At 43.9% G+C, this 20107-nt stretch overlaps 1 protein-coding gene across 1 annotated transcript in view; it reads left to right on the top strand.

Moving 5' to 3' along the window:
- Window positions 1-20107, top strand: part of LAMB4 (laminin subunit beta 4) — a 261501-nt gene that overhangs the window by 201646 nt on the left and 39748 nt on the right. The window contains exons 29-32 of the mRNA XM_029617285.1: window positions 530-733; window positions 3441-3585; window positions 11779-11844; window positions 14038-14236. Coding sequence (XP_029473145.1) covers window positions 530-733; window positions 3441-3585; window positions 11779-11844; window positions 14038-14236 — 614 coding nt within the window. The remainder of the gene's footprint in view (window positions 1-529; window positions 734-3440; window positions 3586-11778; window positions 11845-14037; window positions 14237-20107) is intronic.

Here is a 20107-nt window from a genome sequence, read left to right as displayed (position 1 = left end):
CTGATTAACTGAGCCAGTGATTCAATGAACAGAGCAAACAGAAGAAGAGCAAGCAGAGTTGCCCAACATTTTCTGTTTCTAGTTTTTCTAAAGAATCCATTTCAAATGTATTGATAACGTTTTTGGGACTTGATTTATTGAGGTGTTTCTCCCATTCAGTGTCTGAGTACATCTAGTAGTGCTATAAACATGATAATCTCATCTATCCAGGATGGTGGAGAACCAAGGAAGAAGAAAACGAAAACTGACTTGGATAAGGAAGAATATCAGACAAATATCCAAGCTTCCCTGGCTGGCAGCAGTGTGGATATATATATAGAGAGAGAGAGAGAGAGAGAAAGAGAGACAGACAGACAGAAGATATAACTGGATAGACTAGATGGGCCAATTGGTCTTTTTCTGTCATCCCATACTGTTTGTATGATAGGTAGTAATGGAGTGAATAATAAATCAGGCCCTTGAATTTTGAATTGCTAGAATGAATGCTGCAAAATGTGTTGCATTCACCCATTTCTTGCTTTCTGAGCAGGTTTGTGGGGCCAGAGGGGATTTGCCCTGTGCTCAGGCACATTGTGGTGGAGCTTTATGTCGTGATCGCTATGGAAAGAGAAAATGTGGAGGCCAAAACTGTAATGGCGCTCTGCCGCTCTCCTCAGCTGCACTGAAGAAAGCTAATGATGCAGACTCCTCATTAAGAAACCTGACAATACACGTACAAGAATCAGAGTATCAGGTAAGCCGCGATGAAATGTATGAACTTGTGAAATCATCTAACTGCCGGCTGTTATATCTGGAATCAGCTGTGCTTTAAATTGGAATAGATGTATGAAATCTGGTCAGCGATAGGCTCAAGGAGAAGAAATTACAATTATGAACTCGTGTTTCCTTACAGAACTCTGAACAGAGAGAGTAGGGGATATTACCAATAATGACCACTAAAGATTGCTGTCAACATAGCTAGTAGAGCATAATAAAAATACATAGTAATGCTTTTACTTCCCAATTCATATTATAAGGTCTCAGAGCAATGTTAGCAAACTGGCACAATACATCTTTTCTACATTTGTTTGGCCCTCAGAATCTTTTCCAGATATTATGTTCTCTGCTTTTTACTGCTGCTTCGGCGGCTGTTACTCATTTTGCCAAAATATACCAGGCTGTTGCTACTGCTGTGCTATATGAGAAATAAAGAAGAATTACTATCAGAATGTCTCTGGCTTCCTGTTGCTGTACTTGCTGACATTCTAGACCTTTCTTTCTCTTCATTTACCACATATTGGAGAGAAAATAAAATCAAGATTTTTGGACACTCTCCCAGAGACCGCACTAGCATCATCTGCTCACTAGTATACTATACTGATTGCTATGGCTATGGTTTTTTTTTTTATCTTGCACAACAGGATTGTCCCACCACTGTATAAGTTGAAAAAAAAAAATCACAACTACTCTCTCTGCAGACACCTTGGCACTGACCAGCTGGGGAGATCAGGCCTAGGTCTCTGACTGTAGTAACACCGCTTTGTTTTAAATCACACCGATTCCTAACAGAAAATTCAGACAAAATGTACACTAGACGCGTGGGAGGATGAGCACCATCCTTAGCAATAGAATTTAAAGTAAATAGCAACAAGAGGAGAATGCAACGTCTTTTACCGTGATGAGAGCCTGAAAAAAATAGGAAAGGTCTTGCTGCTGCACATAGTCTTCTACTTATGTATCAAGTTCTTCTTTTTTTTTTTTAATGCTTATGCCCTTTTTTCAATACTGAGTTAAAAATTAAGTAGCACGTGTAAATTAGAGGCATTTTGTGTGACGGAAAGGAGCCTATACACTAAAGCTTACTGTGCATGCAAAGGTCGTTTGATGTGCATAGGAAGTAGCATGCTACAACAAACAGAAATACCCAAACCCCCTTTACAGAGACCCCTGTTTCGCTACTAACTAGCTTCCTAGGGGGGGTTATTTGAAGTTATATTATATGAACCTACATTTTTTACAACAATTTTGGTGTTTCTGTTTGTTGTAGGTGTGAGTTATGAGAGATGTGTGAGTGATAGTCTTATAGATATTTTTTGTGGTTTCATTGTCAAAAAGAGGAATTATTGATTATTTTGCTAAGTACATTATATCTTGTTAAAATAGTATGTAAAAACGTTAAAACTTTGTATTGTGTTTTGTCCCTCTTTCTTATATATTTTTACATGATGTCTTGGATAGCATAATAATGATGGCAGACAAGGAAAAATGGTTCAGCCAGTCTGCCCAGCAAGCTTCCTGTGGTAGTAATATCTGCCCTGCCATGCAGTTATCTTCAAGCCTTATGATAATCCATTAAAAATTTCTGCTAGCAACATTTTTAATGAGTGATGAGGCCTCCTTGAAAATTCAGACAGTGCTGCTTGATGTGCTTTGCTTATGAACTTGCCTGTAGAAGCAGTCCCCGTGCTTTGGTTCCCTTATGTCTGCTTATCAGTACCCCAGACTGTAAAGTCAGGGCCCGTGTTCGTTGTCATCTTGATCCAATCCCCTTCCCCTACTTCAATTCCTAGACACTTTGCTTCTTCTCCTCTGCCTCATCTCTGTCCTCTGTCCCCTTGAGGTGTGTGTTCCTGAGCTGGCTCTTCCTTTCCTGGAAGTCTCTTCTCGTTTACCTTCTCTCCTGGGCTCCAGATGCTCTGCTGTGAGGCCCAGCCCTGTGTGCCACGCTAACTTTAATACAGAATTTATTCGAGGAGGCCGAGCCATGGGGAAGAGAGGACTGCACATGTTCTTTTTAGCACATAGTTGCTAATCTGTGCAAGTATCAGGCGGATATAGCAATGAGGTGCCATACTTTTTAGCTTAGCATATGTGCTAATAACATGTTCATATTATTAAAGCAATTTGTTTGCATGTACACACAAAAATGTACTGCATTGCCCATTCAGTGACATTTTAGTCTGTATGTTATTTTTTTTTTTTTTACCAAGCACACACTAAAAGCTGTTTAGAGCACTTTATAGTGCATGGTCCCCTAAGTGGCTAATTCTATCTTTCTACCCCAGATTCCCTCCTCTGCTTCTTTGTCTCTGCTTCAGTGCTATGTTAATGTACACAGTATGGCAGAACACTATGTTACTAACTGTTGTCGATTCTCTGCCTTTACATCTGTGCACACAATAACAGCAGCACCCGACTGGGTAGGGACTGGGAAACTGCCTCAGTACGGCCATGTTGGCACTGCCTGCCTCACGTGTTATAAGCATATATGCTGTGTGATGGTACACTGTGTCTCTTCTGCTACTGCCTGCAGGGAGCAGCAGCACCACCTCATCAGGATGCAAGTCAAATTAAATGTAAAAAGAATTGTCACTGTGACATTGCCTCAATATTCTAAGTATTCTACTTTTGCATTCTCTAAAACATTTAAATCTATGTTAAGCAATACATCTTCTTTTCAGATTGCAAAGATCAGAAAAATAGCAAAAGACACCAAGGTTAAAGCTTCCAAGTTAAATGAGACACTAGTGAAAGCTTTGAATCAAACAGAAAGAGAGAAGGAGCATACTAAAGATCTCATCAACAAAGTGAAACAATTTCTGCTAGGTAAGAGCTCGCCAAAAATATTTGCCTGGAGCAAATTTTTTTTATTTTTTTATTTTACATATTTCAAGTCTCCAGGGAAAGCATCATAATCTGAACTTTATGGTGCCTTCCCTTAGCAGGCAGTGGCAGAGATGGAGGAATCTTTGCAGAATCCTACAATCTGCATTGTGGTGAAACTATGTATTTGAGTAGACAGTTCAGCACTGAAATACAGCTCCCTCTGCCCCCTCCCCCCCCCCCAAAAAAAGAATAAAACAATGAAAAAAAATGTTTTCTCAATGATTTTGGGCTTGATGAAGCCAAGGAAACTCTTGATCCATCCCCTGTTGCACTCCAGCTCTCCTGTGATCTGTTAAAGGGTTGCATCCTTCCATTGCAGTTATCCCGTAGCCTCAGTCAGAGAGCCAGAGAGCATCTTGGTGCTGAGCACACAAAAAAAAGCCAGCTCAAAAACTCTCTAATAATCTGCTACCCTTCAGTAAGAGTTTGTGTAACTAAGTTCTGTCTTCATTTTGAATGATAAGAACATAAGAAATTGCCATGCTGGGTCAGACCAAGGGTCCATCAAGCCCAGCATTCTGTTTCCAACAGAGGCCAAAACCAGGCCACAAGAACCTGGCAATTACCCAAACACTAAGAAGAACCCATGCTACTGATGCAATTAATAGTAGTGGCTGGCTATTCCCTAAGGGGTAGATCTTTAAAAAATACGCGATCGCATACTTTTGTTTGCGCACCAGGCGCGAACAAAAGTACGCTTGTGTTCCGGTCCCGGGGCTGGTCCGGAGGCCTCGACCATACCCCCCGGGCCGGCACCACGCCCCAAAACACCACAGCACGCCCCCGAAACGCCGCGTCGTTTCGGGAACGCCCCGGACACGCCCCCCCTCCCGCCCCTTTTCGAAAGCCCTGGGACTTACGCGCGTCCCGGGGCTTTACGCGCGCCGGCGGCCTATGCAAAATAGGCGAGCCAGCGTGCGAGGGCCCTGCGCGTGCAGGGCTTTTAAAATCCGCCCCTAAGTATAATTGATTAATAGCCATTAATGGACTTCTCCTCCAAGAACTTATCCAAACCTTTTTTGAACCCAGCTACACTAACTGCACTAACTACCTTCTCTGGCAACAAATTCCAGCACTTTATTGTGCGTTGAGTGAAAAAGAATTTTCTCCGATTAGTCTTAAATGTGCTACTTGCTAACTTCATGGAATGCCCCCTAGTTCTTCTATTATTTGAAAGTGTAAATAATCGAGTCACATCTACTCGTTCAAGACCTCTCATGATCTTAAAGACCTCTATCATATCCCCCCTCAGCCGTCTCTTCTCCAAGCTGAACAGCCCTAACCTCTTCAGCCTTTCCTCATAGGGGAGCTGTTCCATCCCCTTTATCATTGTGGTTGCCCTTCTCTGTACCTTCTCCATCGCAACTATATCTTTTTGAATAACTAATTACCACTATAGCTCTTTTCTAACAGGTAGATTTTAAAAGCATTGCTCGTGCAAAAATGGCCCCATACACGTGTATGAGGGCTGCCCACGAGCAATGCAAATTTTAAGAAGCCAGGAAGTATGCACGCACATTCCTGTGCTCGCATCAAGAATAAGGAGGCAGAAACGATGCAGGGTAGAGCCAACATGCACCCTTGAATTTTGCAAGGCTGACCATGGTAATGTGCACCAAGTTACGCGGGTAACTTTACTACTGGTCCTGATGATGTGCAAGTCTGGGGATATTGGGCCAGAGAGATCCAGCCAGTCACTTGTGAGTACGTGCGTAAAGGCTCCAACACATACACGCGGCTGAGATATTTTAAATGGTACGCGTGTACTTGCATGCACGATATAAAATTGAAAGTATTTTGCACGTGCCCAATATGCGCATTTATGGGTGCACGCGCATACTTTTTAAGATGTACTTGTAAGTCGCTAAGGTATTGGTGCATAAATCTTTTATTTCCTTTTTTTCATAATCATATTTATTGGTTTTCTATGGAAACAGTGGATTATACGTATATTTCCTTTATAGTTTTTTCTGAAGGGTGGGAGTCTCAGGAGGGCCTAAAGTGATCCTTCTTCTGAAATTCCTCATTCAGGAATTGTTGCTTTGTACTAGAACTACTTTACTATTAAAGTTATTTATCTAGTTATGTTATTATTCAGTGTTTGTATATTTTTGCAATCTTGTATTAATTTGATTAATTTATTGTTTTGTTTTACTGTATTGTTTTATTTGGTTATAATCATTTATATGTAAACCATAGTGCTGTTTAATGATTTTGTCATCAATTAAATATTAAAGTAAATTAAGGAGCCAAAGCAAAGGCATCTAACTTTTCACAAGGAGTAGACCAACCACTTGAACCATCCGTAACAGAGAAAGGGATGAATTTGGTTTATAATCGTGTATGAACAATATGGGGGTAATTTTCAAAAAGATTTACATCCATAAAACTGGGTTTTACACGGGTAATTGAACTTTACCCATTTAAGTAGGCTTTCGAAAATTGCTACAATATATGCCATTGAATTGGCCATAGATTATGCATGTGTAAGAGTGCTTTACGCATGTAAATAGATTTTGAAAATTGCTAGGATATTATGTTACATTTACACTTGTAACTCCTTTGAAAATTATCTCTCTTGTGTCATATATAGTCTTAGTGACAAGCAAGCTGATGCTGAATAGAATGGGTGTCCATGTTTACCAGAAAGGCAAAAAATATGATGTTTCCAGGGTACAAAAAAGCTGATTTGACTTAAATAGCCCCACAACACTGTGGGAAACCTCTTTCTAGCTTTCCAACAGATGATACCATTAACATGATCAGTTGGGATAATTTGGCAGCTGCCCCATTCCTGGCCCACCAAACCAAGCCCTGAAATAAACAAGATACCTAATGTGGATTAAACATATGGCTGCAGTTTATTAATCAGAACTCAATTCTATGATAACACGCATTTAACGCAAGCCCAGAACCAGGATTTACAACATCAATTGAATCCCCCAACCGATGTGGTAACTGCCTCCGCCACAACTCAGCGGTATTGGTTTATGCGCCAACCCTAGCTTCCCATGCTAGCCAGCCCTATAATCCATCTGCTCAGACATCCCTGTTACACTCCCAACAGTAGATATCCAGTGCCATTGGTTAGTGTGTCCACTGTCCCAATGACTGCAGGTAAAAAAACGAGCCTCCAGGCTCATATAGTGCCACCTTTAGCTGTAATCTAACCTTAACTTCTCCACAACCCCCTCTAACAGGTTTGGGTTACCCTCCATGGATGACTACTGTTCCAAAATGGAACAGTTGTATATCCCCCCCCCCCCCCCAAAAAAAAAAAAAAAAAGCAAAACAAAACTGTGGCCTATTACACAGAGACAAGCAACCACTCCAATGAATCTTGAATATCATTGTTAAATAAATCAATGCCTATGTCAGACAGATGAATTCCATCTGCTCTATGAAATCCCAGGTACCAGTCTCAGACCCAGCCATTGACAATCCAGTAACCCCCTTGTGAAACCAGCTAGTTATTAATTTGCCTATTCACTTTCACTATACCGCTGCGCTTCTCCAAAGTGACTGCTTGCTCAGTTTAGGGTGATACAAAATATCTGACCACCCCATCCTCAATTCAGGCAACATATTCATCAGGGCTCTGGTAATACAATCCCTACAGGACCACAAACCAAGGTCATTGCCCCCCCCCCCCCAAACGGATCAAAACTGCCTCTTGTAAATAAAAAGTCTTCAACATCTGCTGCACGATCTCGAACAGCTGATCCCAACGCATGCCTGTCACACCACCCCAGCGAAGTCTGATCCCCAACTGCTCACTGTAAGAGCGGGAAATTGCCCATTCACAAATACAAAATACAAAAGAGTGGTCCACAATCCAGGCACATCCTCTTTCTACCATGCTCTGGTGAACACCTACAAGAAAAGACAACAAAAGAAATTAAACATAGCTCCCAGTTACTTTGCTGTGCCCAAATCGTATGTACAACACAATGGCTCCCGATCTCCAATGACTAATGCACTGAATGGCCTCCATTCCTATACCGGCTTCATCTGCCAAAGTAGTTGCACCAATGCAGAAGGAATGGGTACTGTAAAATTGAGGGTCACCCCCCATACAACTAATAGCACGCTTGAGGACACCTGCAAATTTTAAACGTGTCAATGGCAGCCCATCTTCATGAATCAGGAAAAAAGTATCACCCATGGGGCAAACAGCCAAAAAAGCCCATATGCTATCTACCAGGCAAACTGCTAGCACCACTGAATGGCTAAGGACAAATCCATGACCCCTGGCTAGTTGGTCCAGTTTAAATCTATGTATGCACCAGACATATGCAATCCCCTATCAACCGAGCATTCTTTAGCAGCAGTTCCCACCGAGCCTGGGTGACCCGTTGAGGCAGATACCAGCTCCCCAACTCTTAGAGCTACGTAAAAAGCCAGCCCAAAACCCACACGGAAAAGAAAAGCTTTTTAGTCCAACCCCCAAAAAGCTACCTACCAACACCACAAGGTCGTCTAATCGCAACGGCCACCGTCTATCCGTAACTGGACCCCTGTCTCTCTCACAGCATATGACAGACCAAAAAATTGACCATCGAATTCCCCCAACCCATGGCCTTCTGGAAAAAGGAAAACCCAGACAATTGAAAATGCACAGTCCTGAGAGAGGAATCCTTTGTTTAGCCTACAAAATATAGTGTAAGATGACCGCCTCCCTTATCGGTCCACCGTTCCAGCCCAAGCCACTCAAAAAACAGGAGACAGCATCTCTGCCTTCCTGGTTGCAGGAGCAAGTGACACCAAAATCGTTTCCTATGGCTAGGGCCGGTGCAAGGGTATTAGGCACCCTAGGCACCCTGGCGAACCTTCTGCCTTGCACCCGCCATGCCACACCACATCAAATCGAGCCAGCCTCCCGGGATATATGTTGATTCAGCAGGTGTTATGGGTTCAGACCGTGCACACTTATCCTGCCCAGGGGCTCTGACCTGGGGGGTTAATCTCATATAAACACACACAATTACTGGGATTATACCTGGGGGCTTGAACCCAGGTGCTTATCCCCTACACAAATGGCCACACACAATCTTTGATTCAGTACATCACGGTTCCAGGTAAGAAAGTAAGTTTATTTGTGCAATAGGAGGATAGAACAAATAAAATCAGATTGTATAGAAAACGTAATGGTAGATAGTAACAATTGCTATATAGATATAAAAAGCCTACATTTCCTAAGGATCAGCCGTACCATCATGTCAGGGCTCTCTTTCCCCTCTTTCTTTCTCACTGTCTCTCTTTATACACTACAAACCCTTGTGAAAGTTGTGGCATTCCCCCACTCTGAGTTCTTATCAGATTTCAGACTCATCTATGTGGCCTTCATTCTCTCTCTCAGGCTTTAGTATAAGTTAATTGCTAGTTTTCTCATCATAGACTTAGTGGAATAACTAAATAAACAGACTCTTGCCTGTTCGTAAACATTTCACAGTGCAAGACAGTAAACAGGAGTTCACTCAGAGGTTGGCCTGTGGCCTTCAAACAAGTTTGTGTCTGAGTGAAAACTCTGAATCCATACAGCCTAAACTCTATATATATCCTCAGCCACAGTAACAAAAAATGACTCCAATAGCAGGGTAGGTCTTAAGTTCCCCTCAAACTTCACCATGTTACATAGAAGCCAAGAGGCAGCTTACATGCCAGCTCTTTCTTCAGAGCTCCAACAGCATGGTATTAGGTGTCCACCATCTTTTATACTTCTAATATATGGGCCGATACAGTAAAGTGCGCTCCAGTGGAGCGCACTGTTAGCCCGGGTTTGGACAGTAAGGGGTAACAGCACGTCGAAAATGCGCGGCCAACCCCCCCCCCCCCGAAACTAATAGCGCCCGAAACATGCAAATGCATGTTGATAGGCCTATTAGACATTCCCGCGTGATACAGAAAGCAAACGGGCGGATTTTAAAAGCCCTGCTTGCGTAAATACGCCCGGATTTACGCGAGCAGGGCCTTGCGTGCCGGCGCGCCTATTTTGCATAGGCCGCCGGCGTGCACAGAACCCCAGGATGCGCGTAGGTTATGGGGTTTTTTGAAAGGGGCGTGTCGGGGCGTGTCAGGGGCGGGACCGGATGACGCGGCGTTTCGGGGGCGGGACCGGGGCGTTGCGCCGGCCCGGGGGCGTGGTCCGGGCCTCCGGACCAGCCCCCGGGTCGGAAGACGGCGCTCCAGCAGTCCGCTGGCGCGCGTAGATTTACGTCTGCTTCTCGCAGGTGTAAATCTAGGGACAAAGGAAAGGGGGGGGTTTAGATAGGGACGGGGGGGTGGGTTAGGTAGGGGAAGGGAGGGGAAGGTGAGGGGAGGGCGAAAGAAAGTTCCCTCCGAGGCCGCTCCGATTTCGGAGCGGCCTCGGAGGGAATGGAGGCAGCTGCGCGGCTCGGCGCGCGCAGGCTGCCCAAAATCGGCAGCCTTGCGCGTGCCGATCCAGGATTTTAGAGGATACGCGCGGCTATGCGCGTATCTTATAAAATCCAGCTTACTTTTGTTTGCGCCTGCTGCGCAAACAAAAGTACGCAATCACGCTTTTTTTAAAAATCTACCCCAAAATGTGCAGTGAAGCCACACATTTTACTTTCAAAAATTAACGCCTGCCCAAAGGCAGGCACTAATTTCAGCTGGCACCGGGGAAGTGTACTGAAAAGCAGAAAAAGCTGCTTTTCTGTACACCCTTCGACTTAATATCATAGCAAAATTTTTAAAAATTTAAAATTAAAAAAAAAATTTTTAAATGTGCCCGCGGGTCCGAAGACAGATGCTCAGTTATGCTGGCGCCCGTTTTCTGAACCCGTGGCTGTCAGCGGGCTCGAGAACCAACGCCGGAAAAATTGAGCGTCAGCTGTCAAACCCACTGACAGCCACCGCTTCTGTCAAAAAGGAGGCGCTAGGGACGCGCTAGTGTCCCTAGTGCCTCCTTTTACCGCGGGTCCTCATTTAAATACTTGATCGCGCGCCCAGGAGAGTGGCCTGGGCGCGCGTTGGGAGAGCAGGTGCTCGCCTCGGAGCGCTGGATCTCCCGCGGGTTCTACTGTATCGGCCCGACAGTGAGCAAGGTTTTATCGATACAATAGTGACATGCAATTGGCCATGGGATCAGACTATCTTGATTCCAATTACGCACTATGGGGCGGATTTTCAGAGCCCTGCTCGCCTAAATCCGCCCAAAACCGGGCGGATTTAGGCGAGCAGGGCCCTGCGCGTCGGGAAGCCTATTTTACATAGGCCTACCGGCGCGCACAGAGCCCCGGGACTCGCGGAAGTCCCGGGGTTCTCCGAGGGGGGCGTGTCGGGGGCGGTCCCGGTCGTCGCGGCGTTTTCGGGGCGTGTCGGCAGCGTTTTGGGGGCGGGTACGGGGGCGTGGCTACAGCCCGGGGCGGTCCGGGGGTGTGGCCGCGCCCTCCGTACCCGCCCCCAGGTCGCGTCCCAGCGCGCAGGAGGCCCGCTGGCGCGCGGGGATTTACGCCTCCCTCCGGGAGGCGTAAATCCCCCAACAAAGGTAAGGGGGGGTGTAGACAGGGCCGGGCGGGTGGATTAGGTAGAGGAAGGGAGGGGAAGGTGAGGGGAGGGCGTTAGAGGATTCCCTCCGAGGCCGCTCCGATTTCGGAGTGGCCTTGGAGGGAACGGGGGTAGGCTGCGCGGCTCGGCGCGCGCCGGCTATACAAAATCCATAGCCTTGCGCGCGCCGATCCAGGTTTTTAGCAGATACGCGCAGATACGAGCGGCTCCGCGCGTATCTACTAAAATCCAGCGTACTTTTGTTTGCGCCTGGAGCGCAAACAAAAGTAGGCTATTCGCGCTCCTTTTAAAATCCGCCCCTATGCATTTGCCAGCTAAAACAACTGATGAAAATGTACTATTTTTGCAATTTTGTATTGTAACTGCAGCCAGGAATGTCAGTTGCAGCTATGTGCTATTAATACATGTTTAAAATAACTTGCTTTAAACAACAATTGATAGGAGACTTTCTAACTTAATGGCAAGATGGTGGATGCATGGTTTCTAGGGTCCAGTTATGTTTTCCTAATCCAATGGAATTGTGGTGAGAGTAACATGATCCTGCATCCTCCAATATTCCAGCTCCTTTTGAAATGTATACATTAATAACTTTTTATTTTACAGTTAACATTACAGGAATGTGTGCATGTCTAGACCCTGGGAACACCTCAAGCCAAATACCACAGCCAGGTATTTAAATTATACATTTACTCAGAAAATCTAATGATCATAACGTTCTCCCAATATACTGTCTTGATGTCTGTCATGTTCTACTTTGTTTCGCAAATAATAAACTAGGTTGACTGGGGACATGGATTTCCAGAGGTCATAGCGGTTGCTTCACTGGTCCATAAAAAATGTTTTAAAATAGGCTACAACTTTTAGAAAATATAAAAATTCAAATAAAAGATGCAGTCACTCTTTTTTTTAAATCTTTTTTCCCCCTGAAATAATTTAGTCTATAGCAAAAGAAGGGTAGTGCATGGGCATAGAAAGCAATGTCAAGTGGTGCATGCAGCTTTTAACAAGTCAAAATGGTGATTGGAAAACAATTGTATTCTCAGGTCTTAACTTTCAACATTGGCTTAATACCCCCCAGGCTTTTTTTTTTTTGGAGTAGCACCCACATTCATAACATAGGGTCAGGTATGCTAAGCATTTTTCTCATAGACACAAAATGGAAAAAACCCCTTCAGTATGATCAAGAAATAAAGGATCACTCTGGATTGTAATATTATGGGGTTTTTTTTTACCCAGGTGGACTTCAGTATGATGAACCAGGCACTCCTTAGTGCTTATATAGATCCTTAGAAATGTATTATAGTGTTTTGGACCCAACAGTGGACCTTCATTAGAGTAATCTAGAAATAAAACAGAACAGATTTATACGCTATGCAGCCTCCCTGCCACCAGAGGTTCCCATGGAGCTTTACCTGCTCTTGCTCCTGCCATGGTCTCCATGGGCTCATAACTCACCAGGGCTTGGCCTGATTAGCCCTGTCTCTTGCAATACCTGATGCCTTGTCATCGAGTCTACTTGGCTCCCTACTTGGTCCTGCTCTACCCTGTATTGCTCCTAGCCTCCTAGTTCAGTCTTGCCTGGTCCTGTGGCCTCTGGGCCTTCTAGCTCTGCCTTGCCTAGCCTGTGGCCTCTGGGTCTCCTAGTAACTCCCTGTCAGGCCTATGGGCCTTTTGAACTACTGCTTTCGGGCCTCTTGTGTTCCTTGTTTTGTTCTGTCTTGTCCCTGTCCTTTCCTGTCCTTATCTGTCTTCTCTAGTCTTGTACTTGCCTTGCAAAGTCCTGTCCCTGGTATCAGTTCCCTGTACTGCCAGTGCCTTGCCTTGTCCCAGTCTGCCCAACCTGTCCAGTCTAGTTCCACATGTGCCCTGTTTCAGTCTCTAGCCCTATCTTGCCTCAGTATCCATTCCTTGTCTCCAAGTTCCAGCCTCATCTTGATTACAGCCTCAGCCTAAATTCTGCCGGCCACCAGAACTCAAGGGCTCAACCTGTAGAGCAGGTGGCTGGTTCAGGCATAATATTCTCTCTGCCCTGCCTTGAAGTCCTGTGCTGCCCCCTGGGGGTTTTGCAGCTCTCCCAGACCCTCAGTTGAGACACATTTGAGCAGCTATTATGTACCCATACATGCCCTCCCTTGTTCGCCAAAAGAGGAAGATTAAAAGCTACCATAGTTTTTCTAAAGAATCAAGTCAAAACACACAATGGCATAACAAACTATCAAATTAACCAGCTTCTAGGACCAAATGCATGCAAAGGTATCTCTTGAATTTTCATGGTCTATATTTTTTTGGATGGATAATTTAAAAAAAAAAAAAAAAAAAAAGGTGTTTATTCAAATAGGTTAAAGGCTGAACTAACATTGAAAATAACTGATTGTCTAAGACAAAATTCAGATTCTGTAATTTGGTGGAGATTTGCTATCATCTATCTGTCACCCTCCCCAAAGAATCTCCAAATTTGGTCATGGTTTCGGTTGCCACTATATCTGCCATTGGGCTATTAGACTTATTCCTATTCCCTTTTAGTAAGAAGTATTTCCTTATATTTCGTCTGAGCCTCTCCCATGCTCTCCAATTTTGTGCTTAAATTTGCCTGCTTCTTGCCACATGTTTAGAACCAACATATTAAAAATAAATAAATAAATACATAGAAATAAATTAACATTCAAAACTAAGTTTTCCTTTAATAGATACAGCATTAAACAATTTACATCAAGTATTTTTTTTATTATCAGCTTGTTGCATAAAATAATACAAAATCGAGTTTTGTATGTCAGCTTTACTAATATACATGGAATGCATAATTTTCCTTTACAGTATGTAGAATAAATGTGCTATATTTCTTATATTACTGTTCTATTACAGTCGAGTTTGTGCCCCCTGAAGACATTGAGAAAGTTGCAAATAAAGTTCTAGCTATTAATCTACCAGCAGCTCCAAAAGATCTTATAAGCATGCTCAACAAGATCAAGAACTATTGTGATGACTATGCAAGAAATGAGAACAAGTTAAAAAGGCAACTGCAAGACGCACAGAACCTCGCAGCAAAAGCCAAGGAAGCTGAGTAAGCATTCCATTTTAAGCTTGTAATATGAGTTTATGTAATCCTCATACTTTGCCCATAGTTATCCTCACCATGCTAGAAGAAAAGTCTTATCAAAGGAGGATGGTTCTCTCATGTACAAGGTCTTTAGAACCTCACAAAAATCAATATCTACAAAGGTCATCAAGATGGCGATTCTTCGTTTAGTTTGAGCGAGGTATTGTGGTTGCTGCGTGAGTCCCCTTGAATATGTGGACATAAGGGTGAGCAAGCAAGTTGTAGATGATACTTTTGAATAGCACTCTGAAGCTAGTCACAGATGGATCGAGTTAATCCATTAAAAAGGTATTGCCTACAACTTGTTTGCTTACTTATTTCTACTTAATTTAGTCTGAAACAGGCCAATATTCAGTAGGCCATTTAACAGACAAGTTATCCAGCTATATTTTTTCTATATTCAGCAGAAAAAACATCCCAGATAACTTTAATACTTAATTGGCTATTTTTGAATATAGCTGGTTAGATTTTTAAGTGATTTGGCCTTGTGTGGCCGGATAACTAGCTCCTTAACCGGATATCTTCAAAGATAACAGTTAAGTAGAGATCTGCAAAATGGAAAAAAATATATGTAGTTTGAAAACACAGCAATAGGGGGCTAATAAAGGATGCCTGAAAAAAATCAGATCAGGACAGAGCGCTACATGTAGAATATTTTAGATTGCAGTAGGGCTTTTGACACAGTTCTACATAGGCGACTTATAAATAAATTGAGCGTCCTTGGAATGAGCCCTACAGTGACTGACTGGGTTAAAAACTGGTTGAGTGGGAGGTGACAAAAGGTAGTGGTAAATGAGATTCAGTCAGAGGAGGGGGAGTGTTATTAGTGGGGTACGTCAAGGATCGGTCCTTTAACCAGCTTTGTTCAATATTTTCATGAGCAACATTGCAGAAGGACTGTTCTGAAAGATTTGTCTTTTGCCGATAATAAAACAAATCTACAACAGATTGAACAGCCAGGAAGGTGTGGAAAATATGAGGAGCAAAGCTTTAGGAATGGTTTAGAGTCTGGCAGCCATGATTTAATACTAAAAAAATGCACTCATGCATATAGGCATACAAAAACCCAAGGGCGAGGAACATTATAGGAGGGTGAAATTCTTCTAAGTAAGAAAGAAGAGCAGGATTTGGGGGTGATTGTATCTGATGATCTTAAAGGTGGCCAAACAGGTGGTTAAGATGATGGCAAAAGACAGAAAGATGCTTGGCTGCATAGGGAGAGGAATGGTCAGCAGAAAAAGGGAGGTGATATTGCCCCATATAAGTCCCTGGTGAGACCTCATTTGGGACTTATATTCTGGAGACCGCACCTTCAAAAAAGATATAAATCTATTGGGTCCTCCGAGCAGACGTAAGTTGCACGCGCCAGCCAGCTCTCCCCGAGACAGGGCCTAATGGCTGCTGTCCCGGCCAGCCCCCGCCCAGACCATGCCCCTTTAGCCCGCCCCTTTGAGACGGGCCGGCACTTCTGCATATACAGGGAGATACACCCGTGGCCGGGCCGTTTTTAAAATGTGTTCAGCGCATGCACAGCCCAGCCACATGTGTATCCCCTGGTTTTAGTGCGCTCAGCGCTTTGAAAATGTAGGTATTATTGTGGCCCGGCTTAGCTATTTAAAATTGTAGGCCTCTTTGAGTGTTAAAGCAAGATCCTTTATAACAGTGGTCCCCAATCCTGTCCTGAGGGCCCAGCAACCAGTCGGGTTTTCAGGATATCCACAAGGAATATGCATGAGAGAAAATTTACATGTCATGGAAGCAGTGCATGCAAATTTTCTCTCATGCATATTCCTTGTGGATATCCTGAAAACCCGACTGGCTGGTGGGCCCCCAGGACAGGGTTGGAGACCACTGCTTTATAACCCCGATTCATTTTAAAGCAATTATATTTATCGCAACAAAATCCATAGGGGTAGATTTTTTAAGTTATGCGCGGTCGTAGATTTGTTCGTGCAACCCGGTGCAAACAAATCTATGCCCAATTTTATAACATGTGCCCGCTGCCACGCGCATGTTATAAAATCCAGGGTCGGCGCGCGCAGGGGGGTGCACAATTGTGCAACCTGCGCACGCCGAGCCGTGCAGCCTGCCTCCATTCTCTCCGAGGCCGCTCCGAAATCGGAGCGGCCTCGGAGGGAACTTTTTTCCAGCCCCCCCCCCCACCTTACCCACCCCTCCCTTCCCCTACCTAACCCACCCCCCCAGCCCTAACTAAATCCCCCCCTATCTTCATTGAGAAAGTTACGCCTGCCTTAACTTGCGCACGCCGGCCAGCTGCCGGTGTGCCATTCCCCAGCCCGGGGGCTGGTTCGGAGGCCTCGACCACGCCTCCGAAACGCCCCCAGGCCGGCACCATATCTACGGCCCCGCCCCAGGAACGCCCCCTGAATGCCTCGCCACCCCCCCCCCCCCCCCCCCCCCCCCCCCAAGCAAAGCCCTGAGACTTACACATGTCCCGGGGCTTTGCGCACGCCGGTGGCCTATGCAACATAGGTACGCCAGCACGCAAGTCCCCTGCGTGCGTAAATCCAGCTGGATTTACGCGCGCAGGGCTTTTAAATCTGCCCCTTATTGTTTTATCCTCAAAGATTTAGAGAAAACACAAAATAATTTGGGGAATAATCCCAGTTTTTTTCCCATTTTACACTAATTTATAAGAATTCAGATCTCCCTAAGAGGCCAATATTCAATGACACGGTCAGCAGAAAATATCAGGGATAACATGTCCTGTATATTCAGTGGGACATAGGTGCACAAGTCTCCTGCTGAATATACTCAGATAAAATTAAGCACATTTTATCCATGTAAAATCTTGATTGCTATTTTTCCAACCAGACTTGTGTGTGCCTCTTTAACCACAGAGTTCTCAAACTTCCAGAAAGCCTCCATTGATGCTATTTTTTACCAGATACATTTTTTTGTGCAGAAAAAGCTATGTACACAAAATGTACATGGTTGGTGAGCGAAAATATTCAAAACTCAGATTTTGTACAGATAACTCCAAAATTGCCCACATAAAGGCTTTTTAACATCAGTCTTTTAGTACAGATTTGCATTTGTTGAAATGATAAACCCAATAAAATCGATTAGTATCAAGGAACCCAAAGAAACTAACCCATGGTACAGTGAAAAGATAAAGGAAGTAATAAGAAATCTGAGAAAAAAAGAAAAAGACTGGAAGATAAATAAAACAACTGAAAACCTGACAAAATATAGGAAACTACTTGCCTACTATAAACAAGTAATTCTCAACGCAAAAAAAAAAATATTACAGTACCAAAATTGAAAAATTCACAAACAACCCAAGAACTTTATTTACCATAGTTAAAAATCTCACAAATGACAAAACCGAATCTTCCCTAAACCTACCAGTAAATAGATGTAATGAGATAGCTCACTTCTTCAAGGACAAAATTATGAACCTAAAAACAAAGATTCCAAAAACATCAAAACAAACAATCAAAATGCAAAAAAGAGACACACAATGGACAGCATTCAATGAAATATCAGAACTAGAAGTAGAATCGATGCTAAAAAAAGCTAAATCCCGCCTCACATGCACAGGACACAATACCAACCATAGACTTAAAAAAATTAGCCACTACAGTCTTCCCGACTCTAACGAATATCATTAATCAATCCTTAACAGAAGGAACCATGCCAAATACACTCAAAGGAACAATAGTAAAACCAATTTTAAAGAAAATAAACAGTGATCCACTTGTCCTAAGTAACTATAGACCAGTATCAAACCTACCTCTATTTGCAAAATTAATAGAAAAAACTGTACAAAACCAATTAGCAGAACAATAACATCCTATACCCATCACAACATGGATTTCACAAAAACTACAGCACCGAAACTCTCCTGCTTGCACTATCAGACAACATCATAAGAGGGTTTGATAGCGGTAAATATTACATACTAGTAATGCTAGACCTATCAGCGGCATTCGATACAGTAAACCACGAAATACTTCTAGATAGAGTAGAAGAAATAGGACTAAGCAATATAACAATTAAATGATTCCAAGTACAGATCAAAGATGTAACATCAGATAAAATAGACCTTCAAACAGGAGTCACACAAGGGTCGCCCTGTCTGCCACACTGTTTAACATATACATGCTGCCACTATGCCACCTACTAGCTGGACTGGGCATATCACATTACATATACGCTGATGATATTCAACTAATACTTCCCATTGATAATACAATCGAAAAAACATTGGATCTGGCCACATGTATCTAGATATTATTAAACAGCTTCTTAACCAAATGGAGTTAATTATAAACATAGAGAAAACAGAATTCTTACATCTAGAAAGAAAAAACTTAGAAATCATTCAGAACCCAATCACACTCAAAAACAACCAAAAGATAGAACTAGCTGAGAAAATACGAAACCTAGGAGTGATAATCGATACTGAACTAAATATGAAGCAACATATATCTTTTAAAATAAGGGAAGGTTACAACAAACTTTTGACTCTTAGGAGACTAAAACCCATGCTAACACCAAACAAATTCTGATCAGTGCTACAAGCATTAATTTTTGCGAGCACTGACTATTGTAATGCCCTACTACTGGGCTTACCATACAAAACAATTAGATCATTCCAGATACTGCAAAACACAGCAGCAAGAATTCTGACGGGAAAAAGTAAAAGAGACCATATCACTAACACCCTTAGGGGGCGCAATCTAAGAGCCCTGCTCGCCTAAATCCGCCTAAATCCGAGTGGATTTAGGCGAGCAGGGCCCTGCGCGCCGGTGCGCCTATTTTACATAGGCCTACCGGCGCGCGCAGAGCCCCGGGACTCGCGTAAGTCCTGGGGTTTTCTGAGGGGGGCGTGTCGGGGGGCGGGCCCAGTCGGTGCAGCGTTTTGGGAGCATGTCGGCAGCCTTTTGGGGGCGGGCTCGGGGGCGTGGTTACGGCCCGGGGCGGTCCGGGGGCATGGCCGCGCCCTCCGAACCCGCCCCCAGGTTGCGTCCCGGCGCGCAAGCGGCCCGCTGGCGCGCGGGGATTTTCGTCTCCCTCCGGGAGGCGTAAATCCCCCGACAAAGGTAAGGGGGGGGTTTAGACAGGGCCGGGCGGGTGGGTTAGGTAGGGGAAGGGAGGGGAAGGTGAGGGGAGGGCAAAAGAAAGTTCCCTCCGAGGGTAGGCTGCGCGGCTCGGCGTGCACCGGCTATACGGAATCGATAGCCTTGCGCGCGCCGATCCAGGATTTTAGCGGCTACGCGCGTATCTACTAAAATCCCGCGTACTTTTGCTTGCGCCTGATGCGCCAGCAAAAGTACGCCAATTCGCGCGGTTTGAAAATCTACCCCTAATTGAACTACACTGGTTACCCATTGAGCAGAGAATATAATACAAGTCACTATGTACCATACATAAATTAATCCATGACGAAAAACAGATTGGCTAAACACTGCACTTCGAGTACATGTCCCCAATAGGAACCTGAGATCTGCAAACAAAGCACTACTAACTATTCCCTCAGTCAAAACAGCAAGGCTAACGCAAGTAAGAGATAGAGCCCTATTATTAGTAGGGCCTACATTATGGAACACCATGCCTTCAGAACTCAGATTGCAAAAAGACATCAAACTATTCATAAAAAGCCTAAAAACATGGCTATTTAAACAGCATACCACAAAGAGAATGGAAAATAGAATCCAGGGAGTTGTAGTGCGCAAGGAGTTTGTGCATTAACAAAACACACCTACTCAATATGAGTATGTTTTTCTTTTAAACAGCAACAGATAACTTGTAGATTATACATATTTTTAAAAACTGTTCTAATAAATCTAAGCATATCTATCTCACTTA

The sequence above is a fragment of the Rhinatrema bivittatum genome, chromosome 9, assembly GCF_901001135.1.
Source record: "Rhinatrema bivittatum chromosome 9, aRhiBiv1.1, whole genome shotgun sequence".
NCBI lineage: Eukaryota > Metazoa > Chordata > Amphibia > Gymnophiona > Rhinatrematidae > Rhinatrema > Rhinatrema bivittatum.
This window is presented reverse-complemented; position numbering and strand designations above follow the sequence as displayed.